The sequence below is a fragment of the Pituophis catenifer genome, unplaced genomic scaffold (assembly GCF_029215685.1).
Source record: "Pituophis catenifer annectens isolate HBS135680 unplaced genomic scaffold, rPitCat1.0.hap2 SCAF_10, whole genome shotgun sequence".
In the NCBI taxonomy this organism is placed as follows: domain Eukaryota; kingdom Metazoa; phylum Chordata; class Lepidosauria; order Squamata; family Colubridae; genus Pituophis; species Pituophis catenifer.
Window position 1 is genome coordinate 16,697,884 of NW_027256890.1, and position 19,254 is coordinate 16,717,137.

General features: G+C 47.5%; 2 protein-coding genes across 4 annotated transcripts in view; both read right to left on the reverse strand.

Annotated features, from left to right (window-relative positions):
- Positions 1-4,673: 4,673 nt before the first annotated feature.
- On the reverse strand, positions 4,674-16,033 carry PITPNB (phosphatidylinositol transfer protein beta). 2 transcript variants are annotated; one of them, XM_070951401.1, is made up of 12 exons: positions 15,979-16,027; positions 15,732-15,762; positions 15,433-15,578; positions 14,928-15,019; positions 14,382-14,389; positions 13,722-13,796; positions 13,073-13,156; positions 9,581-9,658; positions 8,620-8,730; positions 8,303-8,425; positions 6,853-6,945; positions 4,674-6,080 (listed from the first exon to the last, which is right to left on the reverse strand). In XM_070951401.1, exons 1-11 carry the CDS (start codon positions 15,996-15,998, stop codon positions 6,898-6,900), a joined length of 816 nt encoding a protein of 271 aa, XP_070807502.1. In that variant the 5' UTR covers positions 15,999-16,027; the 3' UTR covers positions 4,674-6,080; positions 6,853-6,897. The 2 variants fall into 2 exon arrangements, with proteins under 2 accessions (XP_070807502.1, XP_070807503.1); XM_070951402.1 differs by lacking the exon at positions 6,853-6,945 and having other exon boundaries at positions 15,979-16,033.
- A 1,026-nt stretch (positions 16,034-17,059) lies between these two features.
- TTC28 (tetratricopeptide repeat domain 28) overlaps positions 17,060-19,254 on the reverse strand; it is a 34,076-nt gene continuing 31,881 nt past the window's right edge. For both annotated transcript variants that reach the window (XM_070951593.1, XM_070951591.1), the window contains one exon: positions 17,060-19,240. In XM_070951593.1, coding sequence (XP_070807694.1) covers positions 17,658-19,240 — 1,583 coding nt within the window. In that variant the 3' untranslated portion in view covers positions 17,060-17,657. The remainder of the gene's footprint in view (positions 19,241-19,254) is intronic.

The window sequence follows — 19,254 nt, forward strand, 5'->3', positions numbered from 1 at the left end:
AGGCCACAAACTATGCTTTATGGCGGGACTGTCATGAGCATAGAGCAGTGGGCAGGAGTGCATGGAATTGCTATGTGGTGCTTTGTCTTTGCCCTTTTCTTCCTATGTGTCTCTGCCCGATTTTATGGTTCTGGTTTTGCATTGATTCATTACTTGGCTGTTTTCCTTGATAAAAACTGATGGGAAGGCTTACGTTGCATTTCACATCAAGTGGACCTTGTAGTTGTTGCTTGTTGAGGTGCTCCAAGAATCTGCATCTCCCTCCTCCTTTGGGGGAGACTTGTGTGTTTCCCACCCTGCATGGTGTCATCCAGGGAAATGTTGTGAGAGACCCTTTGTCGCAGAAAACACCAGCAACATTAATGAGTTGATTATGGAAGACAAGTTGGGAGGTTGCCAGTCCAATCACTATCCAGGGAAAGAGGCTTCCTGGGACCTCCATGTGGGTAGGGACCAGTCTTCTGAAGAAAAGGGTGACTGACTGACAAGGGCATGAAGAAGTGATCCACAGCTGAATAGTGCAGCTGAGAAGACCCTGAGGACACATCTTCCTCTCACTGCTGCATGGGACCTCTGTGACATCTAGGAGAAACATAGAACTGGCTTAACCTCCAGGTTCACACCAGAGGCAGTTATGAGCTGCTGGCGTGGAAAACAGGTCCTGGAACATTTGCTCACTGGCATCCCAGATAGGTCCAGCTGACTGCAGTGAGGAAAGAACTTAGCAAGAAGCACCCAAAGATGGAGAGAAAAGCCAGGCAGGAAAGAAGGAATGAAAACATGAAAATGTTGCCCGTGTCTTTACATGGTATTGCCAATGTTTTTTTTTTTTAAAAAAATTATTGAATATTTTACATTTTTAAAACCGAAAACATAATAGAAAAAGAAAAAAAAAGAACAAAAAAAGAAAAAAAGAACATACACATACACCAAATGGTAATTTACAAAACAAATAACATATAGTATTTTACAACTTTCTGCATCAACAATTATCTTTACTTTTAAATTCAATCTTCCTAATCATTTTCTTATTCTTGTGTATTGCCAATGTTATCTCCCTATTAAAAAATGGGAAAACCCCATAATTCTTGCCATTTTTCCAATTGTATATTGTACCCAAAATTTATTGCCCTTGCCACCATCATTTCCTTGACTTGCTCCTCCACCATTCTCCAATAAGAATGTATACATTTTCTTTACCGTATAAAGAAAATTTATATAAAATGTTCTACAGGTGGCCTCTTCCACCAGCAAGATTGGCAAAAATGTTTAGAAATTTATCACCAAAATGTTGGAAACGCAACCACGAATCAGGCACGTACTACATATGTGGTCGTCACGTAAAAAAGCAAAGGAGTGGAAAATTCCTCCTTGGTGTAAAATTCATTTATGGCTGGCAGAATTAACTGGAGAAAAAATAGAATATAAACCATTAAATTATAAATGGGAAATATAGTAAAGAGGTAAGTTACTTAATAATACATATTATAACAGCAGCAAGAATGACCTTTGCCCAAAACTGGAAAAATAAGGAAATCCCCGAGAAGATGAAGTGATTAAATTTTTTTTTGACATGTGCGGAAATGGATAGTTTAACGCTGGAATTGAAAAATAAATATGAGTCAGAATACTACAAGATATGGAATAAATTTTATCAATGGTTAGAATGGAAAGGAGGGACAAAAAATACTGACCAGAATTCATAGAATGGAGAATTAAGGTTATGTATGTAATTATAAAAGAATGAAAGTAGATAAGACAAATGTATAAGTAATATAGATAGAAGAATGATGTCTTTATATATGTAAATACTGAATAGACCAAAAGCTCTAGGGTCAGTTTGGGATAAAAGATCAGCTCTGTCATGATCTCATTCAGTGAGTTTTGACAGTTCTGGCTTCTGTTCTACTCCTGCTGGGTGTACATCCCATTCCTATGTTGACTGACAGTTGTGCATTTCACATAGTTATTGCAGAGGCAAATGAGGAATCCAAGCCATCAGATTACCGGAAATGCTTTGTGTGCCTTCCTCCCCACCTTCCAGGAGGAGGTGCCAATGCAGGTAGTCCTTGACTTACAACAATTTTGGACCAGGAGTCTTTGAAAATTGACACAAGGGAAAGTGCTGGGGTGCATGGAGGGTGGGGGAAATCAGGGTCAGGTAATTAAGAGTTGCCAAGGTGGTGTGTGTTACATGCTCTGGAGTAGGTGTTTAGGCAGAAATAGGGGTTGGAATTCTCCAGATGCTGAACTACAGATCCCAATGGTTCCAGAAAGCATAGCCAGCAGGGATGCTGGGAAATGTTATTTCAGCAACTACAAACTCCTGTTGCTGATTGTAAACAAGGTTCTGCCCCCTGCAAGCATCACTGGAGTGTGAGTAACAACAGGTGCAAAATGATTTGATGACTGTGGACTCTAGAGTAAACACTCCTGCCTTTTTAGCCCTGGAAAAGGGGCGGAAAGGAAGCAATCATAATTCTCCATGTGCACTACATATACTCTGTCTCTTTGCAAACATGAGAGGAGGAAATTATGCACAATCGAATGGCTTCCCATTTTATAAACATAGATCTGCATTTTCACCCTCGGCAGCTGCATTAGATTAAAGGTGAGGACCAGGAACTGCGGGGTTGGGGAGTTCTCGCGTCTTCCACCGCCACCTGCTGGCCACAGGAGGGAGAGGTCGGCTTCTTCGCTTCAAACGGCCTGGCCCGGGAAGGGCACTTTGGAGGGACTCTGGAATCCGCCGGCTCTTGCACTCCTCTTTAGTTGAATTGGAGAACAAAGGGGCCCTTGCTCCCATTTGGATGTTTCGATACAAAAACTGGGAACAAGAAATTCAGCATTTGGATTAGAGGATGCAGAAGCCCAGGAGCGATAAACTGCCACCCTTCGGCCAGTGTTGGTGTTAATACTTAATCAGTAGATTCGTTAAATACAGCAGTTTTAACCTACTATGTTCTTGACTTTTTCTCTTTCTTGAAAAGGCTGCAGGACTAATCCCGATTAAAAACGAATACATTCCTAGGTTTAAGCAATAGACAGCTGAATGTTCATAAAAAGCACATATAAAATTTCATGCAGCCACCTAATAATTGCCATTACCTAGCCTGCTGGACTGGGAGATGTACAGCATTTAACATTTTAGAAAGAAAAGGGAAAGAGCTGGGACATTTCAGGGTAGTCATATTTGTCTTGGGTGAACTGCAGGAGAGTGACACTTGAATTTAAAGGCCTACATTCCAGGGCCTCTTGAGCCTGGAAGCCTATTGATCCATAGGCATTTGTGGGAGGGTCACGCCTTCCTTCACAACTGGACTCTGCTGACCACCTGGAGTTGCAGGTTGGTGCCAAGCCGCTGCTGCAGTGTCGGTGCTGCATCTGCCATCACAACCAAGGGATGAGACATGTTGGTAGAGCTGTTCAAAAGAGGCACCATTTGGCAAGGGTCAGCATTGCCTTTCTTTCCCCAAGAAGAAAGCACCGGCAAGCTGATACTTTTGCAAAAAATACAAGGAAAGCAAATGCTACTTTCCTGCTGTATCCCGTTTCAAAATAATGCTTGTCCATGATTTTAATTGTACCCTTCATCTACCCTTTTTAGGCCGATTCCAATCATCTAAGCCACCCTGAGCGATAGACACAGAGGAGGCCCGCTTGGAGCCCCCACGTGTGTGAGATCTGTGTGTTGGATTTGAAGGATGACCGAAGAAACCATCCCGACCAGCAAGAAGAGCAGCTGTGGCCTTTCTTCCCCTTTCAGTTGCTGAGCCCTTCAACTTCTTGGTGTCAGCTGATGTATCCGTTCATTCATGCTTTTGATTAAATCTGTACAGCTTTGCCTTCTGTTCTTTTTCATAATTAGTGTCCTGGGTTACAGAATTTTAAATTGCCCTGTGGCTTTAAACAGATGGCATTTTAGAAAATTTTTACTGCACGTGCTTTTTTCAATTTAAGTAACTTTTAAAGGGTTGCACACTTTCATCAGAGAAAACAGGGGAAAAATTAAATAATGAATTGCATGGAAGCAGCTGCAAAAATGGGCCATATGGCTGGATGCCTTTTGCTAAAGCAGCAACACAGCAGCAAAGGGTCTATTCGAGGCAGTTTATAAATTTTAACAAATATAGTTTCATGATCCATAACTTGCCAAATGTTGCAATGGGGGCGGGGGCTAACTTTTTATCAGAGAGGACAATAACCTTGCATCGTGGGAATGCAGGAGCCTTGGGACGCAGGTCTCTGAGGACAGTTCCTTCCAGCCACAAATTCTGTCAGAGAGTTGCCCTCCCGTCTTCTAGGCTCAAACAAGCAGATGAGAGAATGCTTTGCACTGTAACAGAAATCCGAATATCAAGGCTAAGAATGAGGCAACTTTTAAAAACAAACTTTCAGAAAGTATTGGGTGAATGGCAGAATAAAACTAAGATTTTAGAAGAGGGAGAAAAAAGATCTTGGAATCCATAAATCGCTCGCTTGTAGAAACGCAACTGGGTTGCAGCTCCTGGCTGAAAACACCTCTCCTCCCTGAGGAGTTGTAGCTTTTTAGCCAACTAGGGGAAAAAAGGCAGATTTTCTAGAAAGCAGATTTTCGTTCCTGACCCCCAGCTTTGCCTCAGTGTGCAATACCCCCCAACACCTGAACTGAATCCAAATGCAACAGCTGTGGATATTTTATAAGCAAATTTATTTAAATTGTCTTAATGCAGTTAAAACTAGAAACTGCAGAAGTAATCATTTTACATTCACTACAAAATGTCCTCTCAATGTTCACATCTAATCCTGCCCCAAACTGGGCAGAGCCTGGCATTCGATGCTCTCCTTGGTACTGACGGGAGATGATTCCTGCACTAAAGACAGCAAGCCCTTGAGTTAACAGCAGCCTAAATGGTCAACCTCTAAAAATATGTATTTACAAAGCCAATTCTCCAATGGAGGAATGTGCAAGCCTTTGTGTGTGGCCAGAGCTAGAAGCTGAACCGCCAAATTCAGGCACACACGAATCTCGCTTCCAGAAAATGGACGGATAAACAGCCCTTGCCTTGGCCCTTGGAGCCTCAGGGCCCGTCAATCCCGTGGGGCAAGCCCTCCCACTTAATTAGGCCTAGAATACGTTGCTGCCGGGATCCTCTCTTCTTTAAGGAATCTGTTGAAGGTTTTCCAAGTCAGGATATCAGTTTCCAAAGGGTACTGGATAAATGTCAGCTTTTCCTATAGGTGGTGCAAAACGGAGCTTATGCAGTTTCTTGGATGACACAGTGGAAGACCTAGGAACGTTCTGAACAGAGCATTATGAGGCTGTCATGAAACGTCATTCCTTCAGGATTGATTTGAGTCCATGAACAGTTCTAAAAAGAAAGATTCATATTCCCCTTTGTGTTCCCTTTTACTGGCAAGCTTTTTTTAAAAAATTTTGCCAATTCTAATGAAGAAACCCTCGACTCTTTTTATATACAAAACTCCAATAAAATAGATCTCTTCGCAGCAAATGGGTGAAATTTTTTTTTGTAAAAAAAAAAAAAAGCAAGAAATTGATCCTCACTAGAAGAAATGATCTGATTTCAAGAAAGTGATAATTCAGAAATAAATATCTTTAAATACATTCAGAAGGTCTATACCAAATCATGAATGAACCACACAAATAGGAAAATTAATTGCTGATGCACATCTAATAATCTAAACAGAGATAACTGAGTCTTAGCAAGGAGAATCTCTCGTGTATATTATAAAAGATAAAGTAAATTGGTCCGGCATCTGTAGTTTCAAAATGTTCCAATTGATATAATTCGTTCTCTTCTTCCATTAATTGACACTAGGTGGGTTTAATTAGCTTTGGATATACAGCACAAAGGCAGGGCCTCTTGGGGAGATCCCGGTGCCTTGGAGCAGCAGTTCAGTACAAGTGTGCACCCAGTGTGTATGTGTACATGTTTCTGTGTGCATGCATGCACAAATGTGTAAAGAACTGTGCACCCACTCACACCCCAAGGGTGGATCATGACACCAGACGCACAAGATGCTTTTCTTCATTCATCATTAGCCGCACTTGTTCCTCTCACTTCTCCTTGATTGCGCAACTAGGGGAGGGGAGAAAGATCAGTCACTCTCAGTTGGGACTCTCAAATAAAAGAGGATTAAATGAAAGGATTAGAGATTATTTTGCCTATTTCTCCTGGCATAGCCTTTGCCTGAAGCAATGCAACCATCACCAGCACTGACCTACTGAAAGAAATATTGTGATATGACCCGGGTAGCAATTTGAACAGAAAGGAGTGAATTGAGACTGCAAACAACAACACTGAAAATGGCAGAGCCTGGAGGGGTGTTTGGGGGGGGGGGGGAGGAGGAGGAGGAAAGGGCAAAAGATGGGGCTTTGCAGGTGCTCACTTATTTAGGAAGAGGCTGTCCTTGAACTTCTGCCGGGGCCAGCCTGAGAAAACCCATCTAGACTACAACAAGGTGTTCTGACTCACATGACAAAGAAGGGAAAAATGAAGCCCGCAAGAAATAATCAACCTTTTTTTCCCAGTTAAACCACGAGGTTGCCAAAGGATGCTCCTTCTCCTGCTCATGAACTCTGCTGTGCGAGTCAGGGAGCTCTGCTGCACGGGAGCCTTATTCTGAATACAAACCTCAAGCTGCTGGATTTTGGAAAGGGACAAGTTGTGAGATACTTAGGCAACACTGAGATCTCTGCTTTAAGGAGGGGTGTATGTGCTACCCCACAATGAAAATCAGGAGAGAGAGTGAGAGAGAGAGTGAGAGAGAGAGAGCTCACGACTAACGTGAGCAAATATGGACATTACTAAAACTTGTGTTTCTTTACCAGAAGAGGCCAGAGTCACTTACATAGTGGGATTATTTGCCTGCCTCTGACCCTACCGAGGGCTTCCTCTAGGCGCTGGCAGCCAATGTTCCTCGAACACAACCCTTCTTACGCATCTAGGTGCAAAATAAAACTGTCAGCCACCAGGCAGTTCATCAGCAGGTGTTAGTAGGAAGGGATTGGAAGGGCCGTGTGGGGCTGAAGCCTTGGAACCAGGCCCCAAAGGGCCTTCGCTGTCCCTGGATGGTCACCTCGCCTGTGACCCAAGCTAATGGATTGGTTTCTGCTGGGCTATCCTGGGAGGGAGAAGGATCTGCAGGTAATGGGAAAGGCAGCCATTCCAGTGCTGTGGGAGGGAGTCTTCCGAGGCTACAGAATGGCTGCTCAGTTCCTCTCTGGCTCTCATGAGGGATGCATTCACCATCCAATGCAAGGGGGAAGGGAGAGGACTGGGTGAAGCATTTGTGTGGAGAAATGAGGAAATCTCAAGTATTTATGCTCCCTGCAAGTTTCTCCTCCCTCCATTATTAGCATGTCCTTAGCCATGAAAGCCAGCAGGATGACTTTGGGCCGGGCCCTCTCTCTCTCAGCCCAACCCACCTCACAGGGTTGTTGTGGGGAAAAGAGGAAGATGTGTTGGGTATGTTCACTGCCTTGGGTTGTTTCTAAAAATAATAAAGGCAGGCTACAAATAAGAGCCCTTAAGAGGACCTACTCAGGCCAGTGAGCACCTCGTGACCCCTGGAGGTGCTCTGCAAAGGGATGCAGCTAGGCTACACCTGGTGAGAAGGGCAGCTGCAGGCAACTCCCTCTCCTGGCAGCCGACTTGGCCTGATGATCTACAGCCCGAGGAGAGAAGCTAATGGCCCTCTAGATGAAAAGCCTCCTTTTGGAAAGCACTTTTGGCTTGAGAGACCTTAGGAAGGGAAGGGGCTCAGACTAAACCACTTCCTCTCTTCTGAAGACTGACTGTTTTTGATCCTCCTTTTCAAGAGAGACTTCTGATGGAGTTAGTATTCAGAAACATTCAAAACAAATGCATGCAAGCATCACCATGAAATAGTGCCACATCCTAGAGAAAAGACAGCATACATTTTCATGAAGATGAAACACAAACAAATTTATCTCAGAAACTACTCTGGCAGACACAATGGTCAATCTTTGGTTTCTTTAAGATCCCTTGAGGAAAATCACTTCTTAGGAGAAGCAAGAGCTAAGAAATATCCTGGAGGACACCAAAGTCTCTAAGGATCCCCTCCTCCCCCTCAAAAATGGGGGGCAGGGCAAGGCAGAGCAGTTAATTTGGGGAAGTGGTCCTTTCTCTGTAATTCTCCAGGGGAGGATGGCCCCCCACTTTTCCCTCTGGGACTCCAGGGCCTTGCAATGTGTCAATGGACCCCTGCTCCCTCCCAACAAGCTTCCAGCCACATCTGGGGAGTGCCCACCCTGCCTCATAGGCTTGAATATTCTTACCGCCTCCAGCTCTCTTTGGGTCTCATCCTCCATTCGCCGGATGTCTTCCATCGTCAGGTCAATCCATCGGTCAATCCAGCAGAAAAGCTGCCGATGGAAGTTGGTGAATATCCTCTTTTCTTGCTTTAAAAAAAGAAAAGGCAGCTCTTGGCCCTAGTCCTACACAGAGGTTCCACTGCCTCCTAAGGAAGGAAGGAGGGAACCACGCCAAGCTAGGGGGTGGCCTGGCCCGAGACAGCAGCCTCTCAGCCCCACTTGGAAGCCTGGTGGACACGCCCCTTGTCCCCAGAAAGGGACAGTCCTTCCCAGCTGCGTACCTTCTGAATGAAATTCTCAATTTTATTCTGTAATCCCCACCACTTAAACTTGATGGTCACCAGCTTGTAAGCACACATCTTGGGACAATCTTCAGCCGCTGCCAATTCCTTCTGTTTGGAGGAAATGAGAAAAAGTGAGCCTTTAAGCACCTTCTGCTCGTGGCTGCCTCTTCTCAAGGAGCCTGAAAGTCATAGCCAAAGGGGAAGGCAGAAGCCTCTCTTGCTTCTCACTCTGCCGTTGACAGGCACCCGGTGCCAGCCATGGGATGGGTCCAAATGCCCAGAAAGGCGAGCAATTGGTACAGGACTAGGGGAGAAGCTGTGACGGGCAATTTGGTCACACTGCCCTCCTTGAACCGAGGATGCTGTGATTGGGGGGCGGGGGGCAGGGAGGCCCTTCTTCTTTGTCCCTAAAGCCTCCCTGTGCTTCCTGATTCTTTTCAGTTCATTCTGCTCTGAGAGGAACAAATGAATAGTTGCGCCTTAAAACAAGCTTTGCCAGTGGTTAAGAATTGTCCAGGAAGAGAGGGCAGATGCATCATCGCTCAATAAGCAGCAGCACGAAAAGACACTCATCTGATTAAACTAGTCAATGGGGGACTGAAGAGGAAGTGGTTTCTCACACACACCTTCCCAGCCAGTTAGGGAAACACAAAAGGGCTGCTAGTTCAGATGGAAATCTAACAACCAGAGATTATCTCTTGAACCCAAGGCCATATATATCTGAATCCCTCTTGTTGGTCTCTCAGCAACCCATAACCAAAGAACATCTTAGCCCACAGCTCCATTTCACTCCCAAGCAATTCCACTATCCTGAAGGGTGCCTGTAGGGCAAGGGGAAAATAATGCCCAAGCTCAGGCTGGCCACAGCATAAGCCTGCCCTGAGATTCCTCCACTTTTCTTGTGGCCCTGGCAACCTCTCAAAGCCTCTTCAGAGTTGCCTTTCTTGGCTCGGATTACCTTCCAGTCAGTCCCCAAAGGGCCTCTTTTGGTCTTGACCGACTGGAACAATGCAGGGTCTTCATCAGCTTTGTAGTCCTGTGGATTCAAAGAAACTCCAAAGTTAAGGCTGGGAAGAGAACTGAATAAGTTTGGAAAGGAGAAACTATCTGCACTGGGTATATGAAGCCCCAAGAAAAATTAGGAAGAGGGGGAAAGAGACTTTCTGCCCTGAAGGACACATTCCCAGGGCCCCCAGCTCCTTTCTGCAGCCCTTGGTGTGTAACTTCATGCACATTTAGCTCAAAAGTTTAAGTCCCACTGGGTCAAAAACGTTCGTTCCCTGGAAGGGCTTACAAGAGTTCTTGATCTGCAATTCAGTCTAAAGCAGCTGACAGAAAGAGGATGCAAAAGTTACTGAAATGCTGCTGGGAGACCGCGGGGCTTTTGAGCTATGACCCACCCAGGATTTGTGGATGTAAGGGAAAGCCAGACGCAACCTGCACTGCTTTCAATCTGAAGCAGAGAAAAAGCTACAAAGCTGATTTCAATTTGTTTGCTTTCACTCTGCTTATTTTTTTTCAAATTTCTTCTCAAGCTGCCTCTCTTTCCGAAGTTAATTGTGTGTTTCGTTCTGCTCACAGTTTAACAATTCTTCCTCTCCTGGGAAGTAACTTTTGTAAACAAATCACGCAAAATTGCTTAGACAAAAACCCTGGAGCTGATTAGGAGAGACCAGGCCTAACCGTCTACCATAGGATAGGAGCAGCTGTCAGCTCAAGCATTTGTATACATTTGGGGAAGCCCAGGGCTGGCATCTGAGTTTCATTAGGGCTTCCAAGAGCAGGCAGAGTTTGGAGCCAGGCTGTTTATTGATCGGTGTTTAGAATTGAAAAGAGTGGCTGGGCTGTTTGGCCACGGTCCCCTCAGGCTGAGGGCTTGCACTCTACGAGGGCCTGCAGTTGGGGAGCCAGTCTTTCCCTGCACTCACAAGCTTCTGCTGCCACATCTGAGAGCAGGCTGAATCTTGTCCTCCCCCAGAAAGAAACCCAAGGGACTACAGAGACAGGAAGTGCCTTTTCAAAGAGCACCAGAACTTGAACCGCAGAGATAAAATCTGCAAAAGAGAGGAGAGGCAAGCCACTCAGGACGGACTGAGGCAGGGAAAGGAGGCCAAGAGAGGGAATTGCCACTTCGTTTATGCCCTGCCTTCCTTTTCAGCTCAGGATTGCCTTACAGTGGAAAGACAAGACTGCTATAGACAGTAAAATTAACCTTAAAAAGGCTCTTGTCAAAGTAAAAAAAAAAAAGCTTTCTAGCATTCAAATAGGAGACACATGGTTAGAATTTAGCTAGAGAGAAAAGGAGAAGCAATTTCTTGACATTGGGCTCAGTCCACGAGCGGTGACTGTATTGTCCTCTTGTCCCAATGCACCAACTGGAGGCATTTAACATCTACTGAGCCAGAAAAGAGATGTCCAGATAAGTGTAAAAACAAATTAATGACCAAATGAGAATTTTAGAGTAAGACAGAAATCAGGCAGAGAGTTGGAAAGAGAACTAGATGACATTTATCCATCCAGTCATGTCCGATTCTATGGGCCAGGTGGTCTCGCCACATCTTCTGATCGCACATTGATTCTTGTGTTTTTCTATGCTCCGGCTGATGTCAGCTTTGATGGTGGAGAATTAGATAACCTGACTCATTTGGAAAGGAGGGAGAAGGAATTTTACTTGAGACTTATGGCAATCCCAGAAGATTCTCTCTTGAGAAACTACAATGTATAAAGGTGCCTCAAACTTATTTTGGGAATGTGAGTAAATCTGAGTACAAGGGATGTTTTCATCTGATATGTGGATATGTAAAGCCTAGAAAATTTTGGATTCAACTACATATACCGATCAGGAGAATTTTAAAGCTTAACATACAATTTGTGCCTTTCCTGGCTGATTAAAGCTGTGCGGGAGAGGAGTGGAATAGGCTCTGGACGGTAGTTAACTGTTCCTTAAAAGAGGAAGTGATCCAACCAGTTCTTACGGAGGCAGTGGTGTGCCCCCTCCTCAAAGGACCATTGCACAACCCAATCAATATGGACACTTTTCATCCAGTTTCCAATGTTCCCTTCTTAGGAAAGATTGTGGGGAGTGGTCACATGGTAGCTTGCAGAGGAAGTTGGCTGAGACAGATTACCCGGGGCCTTTTACCCATCCAATCCGATCCAACCAATTATGAAGTGGTTCCTATCGGCCAAGGAGTATCAATGGGCGGGAACTAGAAGACGGCCTTTTTCTGCTATAGCCCCGGTCTTATTCTGGAATATTCTCCCCTCAGAGATTAGAATGGCTCCAACCCTGCTGGCCTTTTGCAAAGCTTTGAAAACTTGGCTACGTACCTGCGCCTAGGGCTCAGAATGTTACAGGTGCCATTCCTTGGCTTTACTATTAGTTGATTAATCATCACAGATGCTGTTTATAGTTATTTTGGGGATACTTTTATTGTTTTAATGTTTTTTAACCCACCCACCCCCCCAATTTTAAAATCACTTAGTTGAGTTGGGTGGTTATCCAACATTGATGAGAGACAGACAGGCACAGGCAGACTGAGAGAGACTAGAAGATTTTTTGGGGGGAATTGATGGATAGTTGTAAAAATGTCATGGAAATTTGTATCCATGCATAACTGCAGTGGGATTAATGTATGCACAAAGAAGGAAAGATTCAGCAGTTACCCATTATGGAGGCAGATGGAGAAGATGCAACTTGCTGAGGTGACTAAACTGACTTCTTTGATCAGAGAAAAGATAATACTTATCTTATTTAATAATTTATATTAAATATAAACTATTATATAACTTAATATTGCTGACTGCAACCCCCTTATAAACTTTTTGTAAAGAAAACGAATTTAAACTATAGTTTTGATTAGACAGAATAAATTATAGAAAGAAAAGAATTATGTTGTAATCACAGAGAAAAGTAAATTTATAAGTATGTTTAGAATTGCTGTAAGGAGGATTGGAAAATGCTTTTTTGTATCTTTTCCCCCCCCTATCTTGCACTTTGGGATTTCTCTTTTCTTCCTTATTTTATAATCATTTGTGTTAGTTTTTATCTTTAAAAAAATTAATATAATTTTATATTTATATCTATATAAAATAAAGAAATCCCAGGGTTAATGCACAAGTGAGGAATTTCTAAGCTTTAGTTATTGCCTCGAAGATTCTGGGAAACTGCGTTCACCGCCAGTTGCTGTAGGCATCTCGTTTAGTTGGAAACAAAAATCCCCATTATAGCTTCAGCCTGGCAGGCAGGAAAAGGAGAAGCAGGTGTTGATGCCAGAGCAACCTACCTGAGCTGGAGTGGTACTGATGGCTAAGCAGCTTGATTGGCTCTTTTCAACCCACAACTGAAGCAGCTCTTAACTTCCCTCTTTTGAAGTAGCGTTTATGTGCAAGAACAGGCATAAACCCACCCACAGCATCAAGCTGCAGGAGAGAGGTGAATGCAACTTACTCCAGGCTCCACTTGGTTTCTGTCTGCTATATCAATATGAACAACTTCCACGTTTTTCCATGTATTGGGATCCAAGTCATGAACCTGTAGGAAGATAAAGCACCACTGATCACAGGGCCAACCCCCCTCCTTCCCTTTGCACAGGGGCGAATACCTGCTTGCAAGGCACGCCTAGCAGCTGGGAGGCCTTCCCACAGACCTTGGCAAGGCAGCCAGGAAAGCTCTGCCAATCTGCAAGGAAAGCTAAGGGGATTGTTTCAAAGAGGAATATATGAGGTGCAATAATAAACATAAAACTTAAAATAAGAACACCCACCTTCTACAGTCCAGCTTAGGTATTTCGAATTTGGACATTTAATTGTGCTTTAATGTGCTAGTTGTTTTACCCATATCCATCGCTACTCTTCTAATTTTCTTAAACTGCTCAAATCACTCTGATCAAAAAGTACACCAATGTTTTAAAACACCCAACACAGTCTGGAGGCAGAAGAAAAACTCAATCCCAGCACTGAAGCAATGTTAATCTCCAAACCCCAAGCAGGAAGCTGCCGATCCTCCCTGAGTGGCGGTAGGAGCCACGCAAACCTAAGCTGAGCAGGGGGCCCTCCATTTCCCAGACCCAGAAACAAACTGCCTAAGGCCAACTTACATTGTCCGACGTGCCCAAGTCAGGCTTATGCCAAGTCTCAATTTTGATAAAAAAATCCTCTTTCATGTATTCATTCTATGGAAAGAAAAGCAAATGGAAGTGCATCTCCAGACAGAGAGAGACCCTGAGTGGGAGAACTGGGCAAAAAATGGTGATGTTCGTTGCACAGAGACACCCCTCCCTCCAAGCGTTTCTTGGAAAGTTCAGTGGGAGGCAGGATAAGAGAGGACTAGTGTGAGGGACATGTTCAGTGGCGGAGCCCACAGGTCTGCTAAGGGGCTCCTTCAGTGCGCATAGAACTGCATCCTTCAATGCGCCCTGAAATATAGCAATGGAATATGCAAATTCCAACACAATCTTCTCTACTGGAAGTGACCCATGTTGCCAGCATCTAGGTCCAACATGCAAGCAGGGGGTGTGGTTTGCAGAAGATTAGAATGAAGACTGGTTCAACATCCTTCCCCAAAGGTCTTGTGCTGGAAAGTTCAAGGGCTGTTCTGAGGGGTGGTGGTCTCATTCCCTTTGCAGGCCAGCCCCACTTAGCTCCCCACCAGCCTGCATGCTCTTTCACTTTAAGAGAGGACCGTTAACAGTGAAACCCAAGGACCTGTGAATTGTTGCTAGGCCACAATGACAAGCATAGGAAGAGAAAATACTCACCGTAACGACTGATCGCCAGGACGTTATGGAAAGAGAAAGAGATGGAGACAAAGAGAAGTGACTGCACTGTAACAGGACAGCTACGTAACTTCACTATGCTCTCTATATTATCCAGATTAAGGTAAATGCCAAGTAAAACAAGATAGCCACAGAGCTCCATTTGAAAGCGAGCAAAGAAACAGCTAGTAAAATCATAATGTTTACCATCTTCTAATCTCAGCACAACAAATATGCACCGGCCCCTCCTAACCGCTAGACATCAGACTACAATGCCCATCATCCACAGCTAACAGCTCATAAATCATCCCTTCCTTACAGGTAAGGGGCAATCAGTTGCCTGCTCTCACACCTACCAAGAAATTAGTTTGAATGAATCAATATGAAGTCTTAAAGTTCTGTTTAATAAGCACTTTGCTCTAGTGAGCAGCAACTAAATGTGCAGTTGCAGATGGTTCTAGATAATAGAGTCCTCTTTGGCTCTACCTGAGCGTTTAACTCGCCCCTCTGGAGAGCATCCTTCTGACAAAAAGGGAAGAGCACACTGACCTGTTCTACAATAAGGATATGCGTTCCAGGCTTTTTCGTGAAATACTAAGGAGCCTTCCGGAGCAAACATCCGCACAAAGCCAGGCACTTTGCTACGAGGAAGCAGAGTCACAGCTTTACTTTTGCCAACAAAAATAAGATCAGCAGTTTTTACTCCGTTAGCAATCGTTCTTCTTGTTAGCAATGCATTCTTCTCACGGTATTGGGTGACCTTAGCAGCTCAGCGCAAAGGCGCTAAGGATGCGTTTCCGCAATCATCGCTTGCTCCTTTTTGAAAGTATATACCGCCTTCTCAGCCTGTCCCAGGCTCCCTAACCCCGCCACTCCCCAGGAACACACAGCTGTGGCTCTTCCAATCATTCTTTCCTTGCATTAGGTCGCCTCCCCCGCAGTTCCCTAATAAAAAGAGCCACGATTTTGCAGGGCCGCGCTGTTTTAAGCAAGCGGGTAACAAAAGCGCATCTCCGGGCCCAAGGGCTTCGGGAGGGCCCCCCTCCCTTCCTACCTCTTCAGGTGGTAGATCTTGTGCGTGTACTGGCCCTTCTCCCCATCCTTCTCGTAAGGCTCGTTGGTCAAGACCTGGATGCCTTCCCCGCCGCCCGTCTCGTTTTTGCTGGCTTCGGCCACGGAGTACAGCTGTCCGACCTGATACTAACAGGAGAGCGCAGCAAGATTGGGACCCCCCACCCCCAGACGGGGCCCGGCCGGAGGGAAGCCAGGCTTAACCTCTCCCCCCTCCCCCCCTTCCTTCCCAGGAGGGGAAGCGGCCCTGGAAGTGGGGGGGGGATCGGGAGCAACACCTACCTCCTGCACCGAACACGGCAAGACCACGCGGCTGCAAAGGGGAACAGAGCGGGCTGGTCAGCCTAGCGGGCGAGGCTCTAAATGACCCCCGCCTCGCGCTTCGGAGGGCCCGCCGGGACACACACACACACACACACACACACACAACCCGCGCGAGAAGGCAGCGCTCGCTGCCCGCCGCCCACCCGCGGATGAACCGAGCCTCCCCCTCCCACCCCCTCTTCGGGGCCCGCCCCGCGCCGCTCACAATTCCTTGATGAGCACCATTTTCCCGCAGGCAGCAGCCCAACGCGCATGCGCCGTCGGGGCCGCCTACCCATAGGACATAGCGCGAGGCACTTCCGGGAGCCTCGCCTCGCCCCATCTTGGCCGGAGCCAATCACGGCGCAGCAGGAGATGGGCCGCCCGTGCGCTGCCCGTCATTGGTCGACAACCTAACGGATCCGGCTCCCCAACCAACGGTGCGACATAACGGGGGTCCTCAGGCCGGCCCACTATAGCTCCGTCCCCGGAAGTAGGGGAAGTCACGCGGATGACCATAAATCTAGGAAAAGTAAACCTTGAGGCGGCGACCCCTGAAATCTCACAGCCACGTTAAACGGGGCTGCCTGGGTCTTTGGAGCGGCGTCCGTCCATATCTCGCTCCCCGCAGAAGCCATGGGATGAATTGCTTCCAGGCCAAGGTCATCGCTTCCTCTGCGCACCGGAAGCGCTCGCGGGAGAACCTCCCCTCCCCTCCCCAGGGGGAGCGCTGTCTTCAAAGAAAAGCCTCCCCCCCCCCCCGGGAACACACGAGAGAGAGAGAGCGAGAGAAGAGTTCATGCTTTAATAAGACACGGAAACCACAAAGAGCGGCCAGGCGGCCTCAGCAAGTGCCATAAAAATAGGGACTCCTCTGTACAAGGCGGACTCGGAATACAAAACGCGTAACGCCGCCCGGAAACGGAGGCGCGGCTACAAAAAAAGTCCGTCGGGCTAAACGTGGCCGAAGGGCGGCGCTCCTTCCCGGCGAGGACGGACGGGGGCCTTCGAAGCACCGTCGTGGAGGTCCGCCAGGAGCGGCTTTGCACGGGGTCCTCCGGGAGCGACCCCGAGTCCGGCGGCAGACGTGGGCATCTTTAGGCCGCAGCGGCCCTTTCCTTCCCTGGCCCCGAGGCGAGGGGGGAAGCCGGGCCTCCCGTCGCGCGCCTTCAGCCCAGAAAGGAGGCGCCTCGCTCCTCTCCTGTGGCCGTGGCCGCCACGGCTGCATGCAAACTAAGGAAAGATCCCGACATGGGATAGAATGATACCCGCTGTCCTCCCGCCCCCCTCCCCCTCCCCCCCCTCACAGGACACAAAATTTAAACGGGAAGAGACGGAGGGACCGACGACAGAAGGAGACGCTGGGAGAAAGAAAGAGGCCTCTGGTGTAGCAGCCTTCCACTCCGGCCTCGGACGGATATCCCTGGTGCGGCCAGTGCCCAGTCACTTGGGGAATGGCACCGCGCGGAGCCTGCCGCCGGTTCCTGTGCTGCCATAAGGAGGTCTGCCTGGCACAGCCAGGAGAGCCTCTGGGTTGGCCCTTGAGATAGAAGCAGTTGTGTGACCTTACTATGCTTCTCAGCCGGCTGCCAGTGTGAAGCCTTCTCACAACCCTTCCTGGAAGCACTGACAAAATGGCTTGTATTTCTACACAAAAAATTGTGTATCCTACCTAATAGAATTGCTGCCCCTCCCCCAGCCAGCACCACTGAGTGGCAACTAAGAAGACAACGAAGGGCTGGCTGTCACTAAGCAAGATCCATAGGCCTGGCCTCTGCTCAAATCCATCTTGCTGGGCTCCAGTTCCCCAACCTGCTTCCCGCTGTACTGCATCTTTCAAGCTGGTGAACAGGAAAAGGCCCAGAAACTCCACCTAGGCAAACAAAAAAATGAGCCGCTTGAGATTCAGCACTTTGATGAAGGGAAGAATCTTCCTGGTGACAAAAACTTGTAGCCGTTGCCAGAAGGTAGCCGTATGGGGTAGCTGGACTCTAGAGCGCTGCTGGAGTCAACTGGAGGTCTACGCCCATTGGGAGAATTCTTCTGCAAAAGAGCACAGGGAGCAGACAAGTCCTTCAGCTCCAGTTTGTCGGTGGCTTCCTCTTTGCTACGCCGGGGAGACAGGTTCAGCAGGCTCAGCACATCTCGTTTGGAGGCCTTCCCAGAAGAGCTGTGGGAGCTCCTCATGGGTCCGGGGGGTTGCTGGGGGACATTTTGCCAGAACATCTTCAGATTGTGAATGGCCTGCACCTTTCCATCGATGGCCGCCATCTTGAGCTTGTCTAGGGCAGGTGGGTTGGCGGGGCTGGAACGGGCCGAGCTGGCAGAGGAATAGGAAAGGGCTGGGGAGGGAGTGCTGTCCGCTGGGGATCGATGTCCTGAGCTGGGGGAGATGTTCTGCGGAGACCTGGATATATGGGCACTGTATGGAGAGCTGGGATACTTCAACCTGAAGACTGGCTGTTCTGCCACAGGCCGACAAGAGTCCAGGCTGAGGGAAAGCTGCCTAGCACTTTCCTTGGTGGACATCTCGGAGGGAGAAGGGCTGTTGTCTCCAGTACTAGATGTTCGCAGGGAGGAACTCCCAAGGAGGAGCTCAGGCCTCACTGGGGTAGGAGAAGGCTGACTTTTGATACTGGAGCACAGTGGCCTGCTAAAGGCGCTGGTCTCTGAGGACCGGAAGGTGGTGACCCTGGAGGGTGAGGCAGTCCCTTCATCCAAGCTGCTGCTTCGGCCAGGTTGGTGGGGACAGCGACTGCTGCCAACACACTGGAGGTGCTCCACGGCGAGGAGGTGGCTCTGCGTTTCCTGCAGGATCTTCTGGGCCAGCACCTGAGGATCCAACTTTGGGCCATTTCCTTCCTCTTGGGATTTAACAGTGCTATCTGTTTCGGTACTGGAATGGTCTGATTCACCTATATCTGAACCTGTTCGTTTCCCAACCTTCTGGAAAGGGGAATTTGGGCTGGGAATGAGCGTCATTTTGCCCGGGGAGTTTGGGGAACTGATGCTATGCTTGAAGTTAACAGAGCCTCTGACTTCTCCAGTCTGGGAGAGGCTGTGGTCTGTGGAAAACATGCCTGGACTCTCCTGGTATACTGCCAGAGGCTCATTGCTCACAATGGAGAACCCTTCGTATTCCTCTTCGTCTTTGCTGGGACCAGCTCTGGCTTGTGTCGAGAAATTACTCTGTGGTAAGGAGATCCTCTGGGGATAAATGGCCTTCGGCCTCTCAGTGTCTTGGTGCCCCCTGGAGCCGCCTACCTCAGACGTGCCCTCGGGCTTGGAGACAAAGCTAATAGAAGAAGCAATGGAGCTCAGGCTGTAGACGGAGATGGCGTCTGAGGCCAGGCTGTCTGGACCCATAGGAGAGAAGGGGGGATTGTGGCCAGGGAGCGGCCCGGAATTGGAGATGGATTGGGCTGAGGCCAGTGATTCAAGCGAAGAGGAGCTGTCCAAGCTCAGACGTTTGGGAAGTTCTGTGGAGTCTAGAGAGAAGTGG